We start from the raw sequence: 16,669 nt of genomic DNA, 5'->3' as shown, positions 1-16,669 counted from the left end.
GAAAGAACCCAAGACTGAAGATGTCAGAAGTCAGAACACATGTAAACATTAGTACTCTTGAGTCTTGGGCAAAGTGGTTAAAAAAAAAAGAAAGGCAGTATGACCCTCTTTTTTTTTTTCCTCATGAAGGAAAAGGGTGGAGCTTAGCACAAGAGCTCATCCTCACACAACTGGGGCATCTGGCAAGAAACTGGAAGGAGAGTTTTTGAAAGAAATAACATAGCAAACTTCACAAGAAAGGGAGATGGCACTTTGATCAGCAGCCAAGTGGAGAGAAAACTCAGAAGAATATCACTGTCATTCACAAAAAGGGCTTAACAACAAAGGCACCAAGAGGGCAAATAAAAGAATCTGTAGATGGTAAGTTTACTTACTAGATCCTCTGGTTGGGAGCACTGGTCTGAGCCGTCCACCTACAAAAGAACACCAATATATCACTGCTATGTAAAAGCCCTTAATTCAAACACAATTTACACTCATTTAGCTGTGACATTCGTTTTTCATATCACTGTTTACAGATCCATCTTTTCATCTGAGTTTAGAAACTTGTTATCCCCATTAGAGTGAGCCCAGGTGTGATTTTTCAGAAAGTTCAGAGGACCCAGAGGCTTGAACTAAAAATCTAAAATGACCCTGCAGCTATTAATATGGTAATGAGTTAAGGTAATTTAATATGGTAATTTAAAACTCAGGCTTTCTGAACCTTTAATATGAATTTTAGATTCTACTGCAATAACTTTTTGTGTGTGTAATATATAAAGAAAAATTTTGCTTCTGGAATCACAGCAATCTTACTTTATACACGAAAAGTCAATTTAATTTTGAAGAATTTGTTTTAATTATATTAGAGAATCACTAAAGTCCCTCATGTGCATAACTACCCTTTAATTTTTAAAAAATAGGATTTTTTTGAATGGTTAGTTCTGAGTATTTCTAAAATATTGAAGAGTGTATCATTTACCTATCTTCTAGTTTTGGAAGAAATATTAAAACCTTGACATAATGGGAAATCAATATGCTAAATGCAGTAAACGAGATAATTACTAGTTTTTCCTAGAAAGCTAGGTTATCAACAGAGTCAAAAGGAAAACCACGACAGGACACACCTTAACTGAGGTGTTTGGTTTAGTACCACAGCGATACGTCTGTGCCATTTGTGACGTAAGCTGAATTTCCTTTGTAAGCTGTCTCCATTTTCCACAGTCAGGTTTTGTGCACTGAACCTAGAGGATACATGAGAAGTTAAAAAAAAAAAGGCAGTGGTGAGCAAGCAAATATTTACCTACTTGATTCTACTCCCTACTTCTTAAGGCCTCCACCCTCAATTGTTCATGTTGGCATTTTCTACACATGATACCACTAACCTTTCAGCAAGCCTGAGCATTGTCTCCCCTCTACCCTTTGTACTGCAACCCTTGATAATGCATTTTTACCCAACCAATTCATTTCTGATTCATCACCAAATGAGATCCCAACAAAGTGGTCTTAATGGGGTGGTCAGAAAATGTTTTCTAGCAACATAAGAGAAGAACTTGGATCCATTCCAAAATTTCTAAAACTTCAATTGCATTAAAAGGTACAAATAAAGTGCTATACTCCTTACCCAATATGGAAGCTGTTGATCAGCCATAAAAGCTTTGGGACTAGGCTCACATTTCCCATTACTAGTCCATATCCTTTTCCAAGCAGTGTATTTTTCATACCCATCTTTGTGACTAAAAAAAATTTTTTTTAAAATCAGGTGATTAAAAATAACATTCAATTTTTAAAGTCCTTGTTACTTAACTTTATATAAGTTACTTCTATCTACAAGACATAAATGGATGGAAGAAGAGTACTTTATTAACACACCTACAATTCAGCATCTCTAAGTAGTTTACGGTGGTTTTATTTTTTTAAAGATGGCTACCCATACAGTGCCCTCTGTTGGCTGATATTCCTTGCAGCACCAAAAGCAGAGAGAGAATGCAATTATCAGTTCAGTGGACAATTTCTGTAACCTGTATCCTTAAGTCCCATGTATACACACACATGCAGACACAGAATCAGAAAGAGGGGATTCCTTTTCAGGTATGAATTGGACTAGTTGATCTCTCAAGTGCTACAATTCTAATAATTCAAATTTTTGGTTTAGAAGACAAATATTTAGAAAAATTCAGTAAATCTTTCTGAGACCAGGAACTTAAAAGAGTTTAGTCAATCAACAAACATACCTTCGGTAGTAATGGTCAAAGCATTCATTGCAAAAATGTTCCCCACAGGATAAGTGATACCATCTAGATGTATAGCCATTTTTTGCACACCTAAAGAATGTTCATATAGACATAAATGAAGAGAAAAAAAAATTCTCCAATGCATCCACCCACCACTCATTTCTTAATTAATCAAACAAGAAACAAAACCTGATGGGAACAGACTGACATATTGTCACAATAGTAATGATTTTTCTGTATTTCTCTATAGTGCATTATCTATCCCATGCTGCCTCATTTCACATGAAAATGATTATTTTCATGAAGTATCATGTCAGTAATTCCCAACCATGGTTTTGTAATACAGAAATGTTTCTATAATTACCTCAAGTTATATTATAAAGTTTTCAACAAAAACAAAGCCCTTCCATAAAACTTAATTTAATTCACTTTATTTTTAAGAGAAATATAGCATTCTGAGAGGGAGAGGGCAATAAAAAAATGATAAAAAGATTGGAAGAAATTGCTCTATGGATTAACTTTCACACTGCGTGTTGTGTTTCAGTGGACTACTGTGAGGAGGCAAGGCCCAAGTGAAAAAGTGGCAAGTACGATATGATCTCAATATTGGAAATTTGGCAGATGCAAACTGCTCAAGTGACAATGACATTTTAAGAGATCTATAAAGAAAAAAGGCAATAGAAGCCACAAGTCGAAAAAAAAAAAAGGTCTTTTGGACTCAGTTTTGACAATAATTGCTTTTATTTTAGTTTTAATATGATTTTCTTAAACCTTGAATTTAGATTTTTCTCTCAATTTGAGCAGGTCTCATTTGCCATCTAGAGAGAAAATAGCTTGAGATGCACATATTTTCCCATGGACCAAAACATATTTTTATATGTAAAGATAATATCTATGTGAAATGATTCATGATAATAATAGGGAGCACTTACTTAGAGTTTTTAATCTTTGCAAAGAGCTTTACAAATTTCTCATTTGATTCTCACAACCCTGGAAGTTAGATACTTTTTATTATTATCCTCATTTGACAGATGAAGAAACTGAGGCAGATCATGGTTAAGTGACCAGTCCAGGGTCAGTGAGTCAGTAAATAAACATTTATTAGGTGCCTACTTTGTGCCAGGTACTGTGTTCCATAGCTAGTCAGTTTCTGAGACTGGATTTGAACTCAGGTCTTCCTGACTCTAGGTCCAACACTCTATCCACTGTGGCAACCAGCTGCCTCTATTATACACATATGTGCATATTAATCAAATGTAGCTGAAAAATTGAGACATTTCAGATATTCTTCCCTCCACTCCATCAGCTCCAATTTTAATCTCAACAAATGCCAGGACTGCAAGTGACTGTGAGCAAAGAAGCTAGACGTATATATGTATCAGCTTTCACATTCATGAACATATGTACATGTATAAATACAAGTTCTCTTGAAAAACTGGTCAAGATACAACTGCCACAAGCAATAACTCTTGCTGTGACTTGCCAAGACATTATCTAAGCAAACCTTTCAGCAGCACTTGAGAAGCAAACTGGACAAGTCGCTGTACAACCAGCCTTTTCACATTTCCTGTACTTTTTCTCAGATGAGGCATCATCATCATCTTCTGCTGCTACTTCTGCTACTTTTTTCTTCACCTGCAGAGTAATCAGTAAAATAAAGTTCAAAAACACTAAATATTATTAAGAAATAACTGCTGACTGATAACTCTTAATAGTTTGCAAAGTGCTTTACATACATAGTCTCATTTGACCAAATTTGAAAAAAATGTTTCTGAAAGTCATTTCTGAAGTTAGTGTTGATGCAAATAAAAAATAGAACCTGTAGACTGGGGCTTTATAAATACACTTCTAATCACTGCTCTGAATAAAAAGTGGTTGGTGTTCACTTATCATTTACTGACTTCCTTGGAGGTGGGCTCACTGTTTTAACTGTCATAGTTTTGGAGTAGGAAACCCAGTGCATGTACATTTTCCCAAAGGATCAGCTTAATGTTTCCTTCATTCAGAGTTGCTCCACCTTTTCAGGACTGCACAACAAGTCCTATAATTCTAAAGGAGGCAGAATTTGAGAGTGCTCACTATAATTATCTCTTAAAGCCCCAAAGATTACAAGACTAGAAATAATTGTGCAATACCTGCCTCCCGGAACTCCTCAAAGGAAGACTATCTGAAGACTGGTCAAATGAAGCTGCCTTTCTCTTTGCTCGAACCCTGAGGGTTGACATCTTATCACAGAGTCTGCCAAACAGTTAAGTGTTAAAATATTAATGACTAGATACCCTGTTAGCTCTTCAGAGAAAAAAATAGCATGTACATTTATAATATATGCAAGTAAACAGTAAATTCAATTCGTGAGAGTAGTCAACTGTCTGTTGGTTAAGTCCAACAAAAGAAACCGTAAGTATGGAGTTTGGTTTGGTTTTTCCTTTCAGGAATACTCTCCATTCTTTTATTTCCTCATCTCCTGCAGTTGTTGCATGTCAATCTTTTGGCATGTTAAGACAGAGATGAGCTGTTTATTAACATCCCTTTGGTGTGCCTTGGAAATGGTATGAGTTAGATGGTCCTGTAAGAACACTGGACTTGGAGTCAGGAAAATCTCAATCCAGATCCTGCCAAAAATACTAGCCAAGTGATCCTGGACAAATCACTTTCCCTCTCTTAGCCTGTTTCCTCATCTGCGAAATGGAAAAATAATGGCATCTATCTCACAAGGTTGTGGTGGGGAATCATGAAATAAGATAAGATATACCGTGCTTTTTCAAACTTCAAGTACTACATAAATGTTATTATTATAAAAACCTTTGATTCAGTTACTGCCAATGGCAGATAGACCAGTTACTCTGTAGCTTATGCAATTTTTTAGCGCAATAGCAATTGGAGGTTTTCTAACTCAACATTCTCAAGAGGCAACTGAAGCTCCAAGAGTTTAACTCACCCAATGTTACACAGTCAGAGCTGGGATTTGAACCCAGGCCCTCTGATTACAAATGCCATGCTTTATCCATGACACCATGCTGTCTCATAGGAAACTTTTTCATGCTCTCAAAGAGGCTCAATGATATGTCAGATTAAACAAAAATTCAATCCAGTACATGCAAGAAAAACTGAAGTAAATTGCAAAAGATTGAAAATCTGTCAGTATTATTACATGTTTCCTGGCCTTTTTCTGGGTGTCTGTGTGTATGAAAAACACACACAAGCAGCCAAAATGAAAAAGACAAGGAATTATAAAGTGGGGAGGGGGTCAGATGTGCAAGCAGTGAGAAAAAAAAAAGAATAAACTATAACTAATGCAATTTGAACCAGCTTGGTGGGTTGTTTTGAAGAAGGTACAATGTATTTACATCTATTTGCCTCTAATGACCTTCAAAAAAATTATTATATCCCAACTATCAGGGATAGCTTAAATACCCTATATTAGCAAACTACCACTACCCTTCCCCCACATATACTTTCCCATTCACAAAGCTAAGAAAAAAAATTTGAGTCAATTAGTCTTGTCCACTGAGATTGATTTTCCCTATAATCCATCCTATTCTCTGTTCAAGTTTATTTAAAATGTTATAAATTGGTTATAATACGAAGGACCCACAAACTTGCCTTTTCATTAACTCTCCTTGACAAACAATAGTTTTTTAAAATAGTTTAAAAAGTTTATCTCAAATCATGAATGAAACAGTCCTGGGAAGATTTCACCTACATACTTGGTAGATATTTTGTAACATGCCTAAAGTCCTCTAAAATTGAACATTTCTCCCAAAGATTTTCAAAGCATCTATTACATAATTAGAGCTTTTTGTTAAAGCATTATAACTAGTTAATAATTATTAACCTTGAAGGAAATTTCCAGATTCTACATATACCATCTTTAAAATGTAATATGATTTAAAGATCAGTCTTTTATGTAAATGCAAAATTCCAAAAAGCTCAGTAGGAAACAATCATGCACTCACTTCATAACATAACAGAAATGCATTTAATAGCGTGTCAGACAACCAAGAAAAACATGCTGTGCAAAAAAAGAGTTTAGGAATAGAAACTGAAATTGGCACCAATTCAGCCAACCTTTACCATCACCACCTGGGAGGATTCAACCATTCACAAAACAAAGCACAAACATCAAGAAATTTCAGTCGGGCCTTCAACAGCCATTTTTGTTCATGTGTCTATAAGTATACTTTTAATTCCACAAGCAATAACCAATCCCTATTCCTGTTTTCCCTGTTTAAACAGACTCTGAAACTATCTCATGAAAACCATTGGTCAAATCAAGCTTGTCTTCAAAAACGTGATACTAAAGTTCCAGCTTTTGCAGTTTCCAATCTCAATTTACCCCCATATGTGTGTATAAATATTTATGTGTATATATGTAGGCATATATTAATTTTCCCCAAACCCTTTGCTATTTCTACCTTTCGTACTGATTTTAATTTCCCTATTGTTGTTGAGTTTTTAGTTTCCTAAATGATGGAGAGGAAAAAAACAAACGCTCTATGCAAAGCTGAAAGGAAACTACAGCTTGAGTCTTCTATCATAATTTCAGATTTATTTATGGGGTCTTTAAAAGAAATAATTTAGTTGAAAGTTTTAGAAAATAAGTCTACACCTTATTTTTTAAAAAAAACCTTTAAATATAATTTATTTTATATTTAATATGAATTTTCTTATTTTAGGTTTAAATTTGGTTCTGCCAAATGTTAAAAAAAAAAACACAGGAAAAAGAAAGAAAGAAGAGTTCCTCTCCTCCCCCAGAGAATAGATATTTTTTTCTTTCCAAAGCTGCAGACCTTAGGGGATAGGAACTACAAAAAAAATCAACCAAGGGGAGCCATCTGTGCTTACAGGCTATAGACTACAGAGACTACTTGTTTTGGGGGAAGGTTAACTAGAAAAAAAAAAAGTTGTTTATCACAGAAATAATTAACTGTAGACCTGACTACTCATATGTGACACCTCAAAAAGACCAATGCCCTGGGCACTATGGAAAACAAGGCAGTAAGGCAGTGCATTGCAGCACTTCATTTCTTCCCATAAGGAAATTTCAAGACAAAGGTAGCTCCTATGAGTCTCAATTCCTGTTACTAATAGGATCTTCGGTAGTTACCAACTTTCCCTGACATGAAATAACAACAGTAATTCTCCCAAATAGTTCCCAAAGTTTCTCTCATTCTTGTCTTTTGTCGACCACAATAACTAGCAACACACGTCACAAAATATATCACCACGTCCCAGCGGTTGTCAAGGTGCAGCTATGTTTTATTTTCTGATAATGGTGATGGGTTTCAAGGATGCCAAGCATCTTTCTTCCCCCAGTGATTAGCATCACCTTTTTGCAAGACAACTGGACAAAGTAGTATGGTCTGTGGAGTGTAACCTGTGAGTAGAGATGGTTCAACACCAACTTTCTACAGCTGGGCCTTCTTCCTTCCTGTTATACTTGACAGCTGAGTAACAGCCACCATGCTCTGCCCGCCCCCACCTTCTATTTCTCTCTCCAGGGCGAGTTACCCAGCAACCTCCCAAAGTAAGCCCTAAGAAAGTGTCGAGTACGGGGGCTACTCTTTCTGCAGGACCACTGGTTTCTATGAAGTCACCTTACTAACCTAGGCAGAGCCAGACAAACCGTTTCCTATTTTGTTTCGCATGCTCAAGGCACTACGAAAGCCCTTCCTCCCGCAGCCGACCACCCCCGAGTGACAGAGCTCTGACAGCAGCAATGAAAACATGAAGAGCTCGTCATCCCCCGTGCCAGCAAGCAAAAGCAGCAGCAGCAGTGCCTCTTGGCAAACTGGCTTTTCTCCCTCTCTCTCTTTCTCCTTCCCTTTCTCGCTAGGGCAGGGAAAGAAGGAACAGAATCGGGTTGCCTCTCACCTTTGCACCGAACTGGTGCGGCGAGTCGCAGTGAGAAGAAGCAGCTGCAAGAAAAAGGAAGGGCTGTAAGAGATGGAGCAAGAGCAAGACTACAACCAGCCAGTGGATTCCCTCTTCCCAAATTCGTCCTCACCCCACAACTGCGGTTTGGAGTCCGTGCCGAAGAGCGCACCCCCGCACCCCAACCCACCACACCCTACGCCACCCACACGCTCCCTAAGAGTCTCCAGACCTCACTGGGGTCCTCTCTCGGACCCTCCCACTTCCCACCCCGATTCTCCTGGCTGGGAGAGGTTGCAAACGGGGAACAAGGGGGGGGGGGGCCTGCACCCCAGCCGAGCCGCTTTGTGCGGGCGCTGTCACCCGAAGTCACCCACCGCCCCCGCCCCAGCGCAGCCGCGCGCCTCCAACCTCTGAGCGCCAGCAAGAGGGCGGGCGCGGCTCCGAGCCCCCCCCGAATCCTCCCGAGAGCCGCGCGCCGCACGCACGGCACCGGACAATCCGCGCAGGGAGCTAGAAGCAGCCTGCGCTGAGCCGCCGGCCGCCGCGGCGCCGCAGCTTCCGCCCCTGTCACGCCGTGACCCGGTGGGGGAGGAGCTGGGGAGGGGCTGGGGACCCGCCTCCGCCCCGGCCGCCCCGCCCCGGCTATTTCCGCCGGCGCAGCTTAGACCCAGAGAGAGGGGGAGGGAAGAGAGGCGGGGTCTGCTTCGGTGAGGCTGTGCGGGAGCGCCAGGAGTCCTGGAGACCAAGCTGCGTGCGGACCAAGCCCAGAGACCTGGAAGGTGCGGTCGATTAGTGCATGTGTCCAGAACGGGTAGGCGTGCAGAAGCAGTGCGTGTGACCCTGTGAAACTGTAAGTGACCTTCCCCATCCCACCCCACCCCCCCAGCCGTGGGCACGGGAGGAGTGAGCATTGATCTCAAACTAAAGGGAACCTTGGAGTTCATTGACTAGTCCCACGCTCTCCTTTTTACAAATGAGGAAACTGAGGCCCAGAGAAGTGACTCCAAATCCAGGGCTCTTGGCACCTCCCCACTCTGTAAGAGGCGGAGGGGAACCTGCTCAACCTCTCCTGAAGAGCTGTGTTGTTAGGGGAGCTGAGCGGCTGAGAGACACGTGTGATGCATCTTACCAGGTATATGGCACCCGCCCCCTCCAACCCCGTGGTTATACCAAGCCGTGTTGGATTTTATTGATTTTAGAGTCAAGAATGACCTATGGACTTGTGGCATTCATTCTGGTCTACCTGTTTTCGTGTAAACTAGGGAGAAAAAAAAGTGAAAATTTCCATCTCCACGTTTCCTGACTCATACTTAAACCTTCACCTTTAAACTTTGGTCGAAGAAGACTCTTACATAATTTAGCTATTTTTCTTTAAAAACAGAGGGAAAAATAGGCGGGGGAGGACTGAAAGAAATATTAAGTACTGCAGTGACCAGGTAAAAGTTGCATACGCTATATGAAGTGCACGCTTCCTCCACCCCCTCCCAAGCTACTGACAGCACAGTAACAATACAGTATTCAAGTGTTACTGTTATGTTTGGATATGAAAGCGTTACTTTATATGTTTACAACTGTTTATAACAGTTCGCCCATCCCACAAACCGCTTTTTTATGGTACTGCTTTTAAAAAGACAGGAATAAGCATTCATCTAGTATATGCTAAGCCTCATTTGATCCTCCCAACAACCCTGTGAAGTAGGTGTTATTATTATCCTCATTTTACAGTTGAGGAAACTGAAGCAAACAGTTTAAATGATTTGCCCAGGAGCACACAGCAGGTTCGAGGTCACATTCAAATTAGGATTCAGTTTTTGTCTTCTTGATTCCAGGCCCAGGACTCTAGCCATTGAAATAGGGCTGCCTAGAAGTCTCTAAGTAGTAGGTGAATTGTTTGAGGAATGCCCCAAGGGTATGGGGGGGGGGAGGAGGGGAGCCTGGATTGTGTTGTAGTTGATTGTCCATTTGCTTCCAACAATTTTGGTTCAGAAGCTGGGATTTAAAGTTTGAATTTAAAGGCCCGAATGTCAGTTTTTGAGGAAGTCCCCAAGGGAAGCTTCCTGTGGGCCTCATTTTCTGCAGCTTGAAAGAGTTGAGTATATAACAAGAGAGCTACTTTTAACTGGGCCATCGACTAAAAGGTTAGGTTTTCTCTATCAAAAAAGGAGGCAGTTTTAGAGTTAGTACCTCTGTGTGATCTTGGACAAATCACTTCTCTGGGCCTCAGTTTCCTCGGTAAAATGAGGGAACTGGAGGAGGTCACCCATAAGATAACAACTAGCTCTAAATTTGTGAGTTAAGTAGCAAAGGAAAACCAGAATTACAAAAATCTTTTTTATTGTGCTGTTTTATACTTTATACAATCATTAGCTCATTTTGCAGGGTTGTCTCATAACTACTGTCAAAATCCCTCTGATTTCTGGTGAGAGGCTCTTTCTTAATCCTTGAGCTTTAAGAAAACTAGAACTCAAATTTTGCTGCAGAAATTACAACTTTCTCTGGAAAGCTAAGGCTTGTCATTGTTATAAATGATAGATCACCGATACATAATTGCATTAAAAAATGCCAGTCATAGAAATAATAGCATGGTAGTAGAACCCCAATTCATCTGTATTTGTTTTATTAATGAACTGTGAAAAGCCTTAAATGTAGACCAAAAGTATTGTCTTTTGTATACTAAAATGGTGATAACCTGCTTTAAATAGGGTAGTAGTTTTTTTGGGAGTATTAAAAACCATATTAGTACCTGGACAAATTGTCTAGTCATATTTTCTTTTTCCACCAAAGGTGTATTTTTGCTTTTTGAAATACTAGGTATGTTGATTTAAGAAAATCAGTATGTGAAATCCAAACCAACAGACAGATAAATGAAGGGGTAGTCAGTTCATATTACAAATGAATTTATTCTTTTAAAAGCAAACTTCTCTAGTATATTTAAAATAGGATTTGGAATATTTAAAATGCTAGATGGCACAGTGGACAGAGTGCCAAACTTGGAGTCAGGAAGATCTGAGTTCAAATGTGAACTTAGACATTTACTAGCTGTATGATTCTGTGCCAGTCACTTAACCTTGTTTGCCTCAGTTTCCTCATGAGCTGCAAAAGGAAATAGCAAACTCTTCCAGTATCTTTGCCAAGAAAACCCCAAATGAAATCACAAGGAGTCAGACAGGACTGAAATATTTAAAACAGGATATTTGCTTATTAAAAAATATCATTCTCTACAACTCAGCAATAGAAAACACCTGTTGCATAAAATAAAGTATATGTGTATATTTAGATAAAGAAAATTGTTTTGTGTATCATTCTACCTTAGTTGTTTCACTTTTCAAAAACAGTGGAACTTTTTAGACATCAAAAATGTCTTACCTCCCTGCATTCTTTTGTGTAGTGGGGTGGAGGTGGGGAAAAGATAAGCATTCCATAGGTAAGGAACATTACATATAATGTCTGATGTTTTTTATTGATTTATCTTATTGAATTTTATCTCTTCTTTTTTTTTCTTTAGTCTTTATTTTAAAAAATTCTATAAGGGATAGCTTTCTGACAGGAAAGCATCTAATGGGAAATTTAGACAATGTAAAAATAAGATAGCAGTAAAATTTACTTAATGCAAAACAATTCCTACTACCAATGCTAACATTGGAAAACAACATTTCAGTGCATTTAACTAACACTAGTGTCAATGCCTTTCATTTAGACATGAGAAATTCCTGATTTGTGGAAGGTACCTGCCCAGAAATAATGGATGGTTCAACAGCTCTAGCAGCAGGAGCCAAAGATCACTCTACTCTTGGGGAACAGCAGGACAATGCCCTAACTCTTGAATATTGGCATCAAAAATGGGAGACACATGATATTGGATTCCATCAAGAACATGGAAATCAGTAAGAAACATTGCTTTATCCAACAAAGAAATGCTAAATTGGTATTATTATTATTAAATTCCCATTACACAGCCCTGGGGATAGTTTTACACACTTTAGAAGAGACAATAAACCTTTGTTGCATGAAAACTTTAAATACATGCTCTCTTTCCTTAAAAGAAAAGGCACACTTCACGCTGTAAGCACTATTGTATTGGCTCTGATTTCTCCAGTTTAAATTTAGGAACTTTAACTAAGCAATCACCAAATGTAGGCAGCTAGTGTAGTGAAAGACATAGAAGATACCAGAAGACCTAGGTTTGATTCCCACCACTCACCTCTTATTAGCTCCATGTCCTTGAGCTAATTGTTTATTTCTTTGACCTCAGTTTCTTCACCTGTAAATTGTCATAATAATGCTTGAGAAGGATAACTACTTCATAGAGTTATTGTGACCGTAAAATTAGATAATGAATGAGAGAATGGTATAGTTTTTGGGGGGTCCAGACATATGATAATAATTAAAGCCTGTTCAAGCATAAGATAAGGTAGGCCATGAGAGAAGCAAAGGATAGGCCTAGGTGAAGAACCAGCAAAATTTCAGAAAGGAAAGACTTTTTTCAGTTTGTGTAAACCAGATTTTCTGAGTTCAAATTTTGGCTCTGCCACTTAATACCTTTGTTATCTTAACCTCTCTTTGCCTCAGTTTTTTCTTCTGAAAAATGAAGGGATTGCATTAGATGGCCTCTTTGGGCTTTTCCAGTGGCAAAATCTTTGATCAGTGAGTTATATGAAATCAGGCAGGAAAGGTAGGTTGGACTATGTAGTGGGCTGTACAGCCAAGATTGCTGCTGTGAACAGCTTTTCAAGGTTCTAATTATACAATATAGTGAACTCTCTATTCAGTAGCAAATTAGAGCAAAAGATCCACAGAAAATCAAAATACAGCATTCATGATGTCACAACTGAACAACTTAACACTAAAATGGCCATGTAGTTTTCACCAAAGTGGTCACATGGTTTTAAACAAAGTATATTCACTGAGTAAATCCTTAATTCAATCACCCTTAAGGAAACAAGCCTCCTTAATTCACACAAAGTACAAAGGTCAAAGTCCTCCACCCATGAGGTGCAATTAAGTTACAATATCATCAATCACTACTCAGCACACTCTTAAGGGGTAGTGGAAACTACAAAGGCCATTTACCCCTAGGTCATAAATAAGTTACAGTCTCATCTGTCAGCATTAAATACCCAAGGAGAAGTCTTTTCATCTTGACTCCAGGCAGGCTCTCAGCTTCCATGGTTCCTCTTCCAGGATCCCAGCTCCTGCCCAAATCTAACCAACTGCCACCTGAGTTCAAAGGCAGACAGCTCCCAGTTCCTTGTCCAGCTCTCCGTGCAGTTCCTGTTCCATATTGAAGCTCACAATGTCTAGTCCACCTCAAGTCCTTCACAGTTTCTGTTCCTGGGAAGACAAGACTTAACAGAGTCACAACAATATCTACACATATCAAGTTTAGCAGAATTACAACAATATTCACACACATGGTCGGCACTATCATCTCAATTCACTTTCTGCCTGTGAAATCAACATAGATGCAAAGCAGACAGACAAAGTACTGACACCACAGTCATGCTTCTTCTGGCAGCTCTGGCTGGCCCTTAGAAGCTCTCAGCAGAAGTTTTGGCTGGCTCTCATAAGAAGTTGGTAGCTCCTCAGGAGGCTGAGGAGGAGAGGCCCAGGCTGGAGAAAGTGATTTTGATTTTGAAAATGGAGCTTATATTGGAGGAGCTTCATCTGAGAGCCAGCCAAAACTTCTGCTGGGAGCTTCCAAGGACTAGCCAGAGCTGCCAAAGACTTCCGAGGGCCAGCCAGAGCTGCCAGAGGAAGCATGACTGTGGTATCGGTACTTTGTCTGTCTGTTTTGGGTCTGTATCGATTCCATAGGCAGAAAGTGAATCGATGAGAATGCTGGTAATGTGAATGGATGTTATTGTGGCTTTGTTAAGCTTTGCCTTCCCAGGAACAGAAACTGTGAAGGACTCGAGGTGGACTGGACACTGTGAACTTCAGTGTGGAGCAGGAACTGCACGGAGAGCTGGACAAGGAACTGGGAGCTGTCTGCCTTTGAACTCAGGTGGCAGTTGGTTAGATTTGGGCAGGAGCTGGAAGAGGAACCATGGAAGCTGAGAGCCTGCCTGGAGTCAAGATGAAAAGACCTCTCCTTGGGTATTTAATGATGACTGATGAGACTGTAACTTATTTATGACCTAGGGGTGGATGGCCTTTGTAGTTTCCACTACCCCTTAAGAGGGTACTGAGTGACTGATGATATTTGTATACTGTATAATCAGAACCTTGAAAAGCTATTCACAGCAGCAGTCCTATGGAAAGCTGTTTGTGCTGGGATTTACATGGGCTTTAAATGTTGGCTGAGAAGCTAGTACTTTATCTTATGGCAATAGAAAACCACTGAAGTTTGTTATTGTTGCTGTTTTTAGCAGTGAAGTGATATGGCCATAACTATATCCTAAAAATTAATTTTGTTAATCATGTGATAGAGTATAAAGAGACCTTTGTTTGAACTCAAGACCTCGGTTTGAAATAGAGCCCTACAACTTGCTGCCTGTGTGACTTTGAGAAGGTTTAGCCTCAGTAGCTTCACCTGAAAAATAAAGGGGCTGGAAGACCTGTAGGATTCTCTCTGACTCTTAGGTGGTCTCTAGGTTCCCTTCCAACCCTAGATCTATAATTCTAAGGTAATTGTGCCATATTAACTTTTTTCTTTTTTTGATGGGATCATGTCCTAGTTGAAAGATCAGGGGAATACTATAGATTTGCTTTACCTAGATTTCTGCAAAGCATTTGAATATTTAACTTATTGTTCTGTCCTTGTTGAGAAGTGGTTGAAATAGAGGCAAATCATAGTACTCCTAGGAGGATTTGCTTCTGTGAAAAACAGACTAGAGATTGGAAGTAGGGAGGCCATTTAAAAGATCATTACAATAGTACAGGTGAGACATAATGAGACCCAGAACTAAGGTGGTGACAGTGCCAATAGAGAGGAGAGGACAGACATAGATGATATTGTGGAAGTAAAATCATCAGGATTTGTTAACCGGTTAAATGTGGTAGGTGGGGAAAGGACTTAAGGCATGCAAGTCTTGGTGACTCAAGGATACCATCAACAAATAGAAAATGAGGAGCAGGGACTAGGCTAAGGGGAAAGTTGAAGAATTCTGTTTTGTATATGTTAAGATGAAGGTATCAATAAAACATCTAGGTGGGGATGTACAGAGGCTATTTGGATATGTGGAACGGTAGCTCGGGAGAAAGAGTATGACTACGTATACCCATTTGAGAGTCATCTACAGAAATATGATAATTCAACTGTGGGAGCAGATAAGATCACCAAGGAGGAGAGGAGAGTTAGAGAAGATGAGAGATCTCAGAACATAGCCTTAAGGGATACAAATATTTAGGGAGAGGGAAGAGGACGAGTGAGTATTTTGTTCCCCATGTTTCAAAGAAATAATGGATCCTCAGGGTTTCTTACTCTTTATATTAGCTGGTGAGTCATCCCAGAAATCATTCCTAATAGTAGTTCTTTATATACATACCTACTGAAAGAGCTGCTGTAGGGGTTCTATGTATCACTAAAGAAAGGGTGACTCAGTAACAGATCCTCTGCCAACTTCAGTTAACAAGCATTTATTAATTATCTGCTACATACCAAGAACCTATGGTTAGTGCAAAGGATACAGAAACAAAAAAAATGAAACAATCTTCATTCTCTAAAGGAGCTTACGTTATATCAAGGGAGAGAACTAATCACTTATTTCTTTGACCATATATGAATATATGTGTGTGTTTATGGATGTACAAACTAGAAATATATACAAAATAAATACAAGATAGTTAGGAAGGAAGGGCTCTATACTTAGGCTGCATCTTGAAAAAAAAAATGAGAACTCAGAGGTAGAAGTGAGAATGAGCACATGTGTTATTAGCATAGGAGATGGTCTGCACAAAGGCACAAAGAAAGGAGAGGGACTGGTATGTGAGCTACAGTTACCAACCACTTTGACTGGATCACAGAGGGTTGTATGGGAAGTAATAAACTGGGGTCAAACTGTAAAGTCCTCTAAAAGCTAAATTGAGGAGTTTATATTTTATCCTAGAGGCAAAAGCCATTAGTTTTTTGAGTAGGTGCCATAGTCAAATCTCTGTGTAAGGAAAATCATTTTAGCAGTTATGTGAAAGATGGATTTAATATGTTAGACTTAAAGAAGTGAAGTTAGTGGAGTATTATTCCAGGAAAGAAAATTACATAGATCTTAGATTTAAAACTAGCAGGAACCTTAAAGGCTATCTAGTTTAACCGTTTCATTTCATAGATAAGGAAACTTAAGGTGAAGAGAAGGACCCAGTCACACATCTTATAAGAAATTCCCAAGTTCACTGCTCTGCCCACTCTTGCAGATCTGATTCTTGTGAAAAGGGCCTGAATTAAGGTTATTATATATACAAGTAGAAACAGTGAGATTTCATAACTGGTTAGATATGAGGGGTAAGAGAAACTGAGAAACTGGGGAAAATATTGAAGTTAAAAACCCGGGGGATTAGAAGAATGGCGGTATCCTTGTCAGACACAGAGAAATTTCTTACAAAGGCTTGAGGGAAAAGACAGTAAGACAGTGAGTTCTATTTTA

General features: G+C 39.2%; 2 protein-coding genes across 3 annotated transcripts in view; one reads left to right on the top strand and one right to left on the bottom strand.

Annotated features, from left to right (window-relative positions):
- KDM1B (lysine demethylase 1B) overlaps positions 1–8,661 on the bottom strand; it is a 51,388-nt gene extending 42,727 nt beyond the window's left edge. For both annotated transcript variants that reach the window (XM_069092479.1, XM_069092480.1), the window contains exons 1-8: positions 8,499–8,661; positions 8,088–8,131; positions 4,349–4,451; positions 3,718–3,848; positions 2,214–2,303; positions 1,604–1,715; positions 1,107–1,223; positions 375–413 (exon numbers count right to left, since the gene is read on the bottom strand). In XM_069092479.1, coding sequence (XP_068948580.1) covers positions 375–413; positions 1,107–1,223; positions 1,604–1,715; positions 2,214–2,303; positions 3,718–3,848; positions 4,349–4,438 — 579 coding nt within the window. In that variant the 5' untranslated portion in view covers positions 4,439–4,451; positions 8,088–8,131; positions 8,499–8,661. The remainder of the gene's footprint in view (positions 1–374; positions 414–1,106; positions 1,224–1,603; positions 1,716–2,213; positions 2,304–3,717; positions 3,849–4,348; positions 4,452–8,087; positions 8,132–8,498) is intronic.
- Positions 8,662–8,741: 80 nt separating this feature from the next.
- Positions 8,742–16,669, top strand: part of TPMT (thiopurine S-methyltransferase) — a 32,389-nt gene continuing 24,461 nt past the window's right edge. Inside the window, exons 1-2 of the mRNA XM_069092478.1 lie at positions 8,742–8,940; positions 11,788–11,974. Of these exons, the coding sequence (XP_068948579.1) occupies positions 11,832–11,974 (143 nt within the window). The 5' untranslated portion in view covers positions 8,742–8,940; positions 11,788–11,831. The remainder of the gene's footprint in view (positions 8,941–11,787; positions 11,975–16,669) is intronic.

The sequence above is a fragment of the Petaurus breviceps genome, unplaced genomic scaffold (assembly GCF_028583685.1).
Source record: "Petaurus breviceps papuanus isolate PSGF00001 unplaced genomic scaffold, PetGlider_PUasm1.0 190, whole genome shotgun sequence".
NCBI lineage: Eukaryota > Metazoa > Chordata > Mammalia > Diprotodontia > Petauridae > Petaurus > Petaurus breviceps.
The sequence above is the reverse complement of the archived record's forward strand: the minus strand, read 5'-3'. Positions and strand labels throughout refer to the sequence as shown.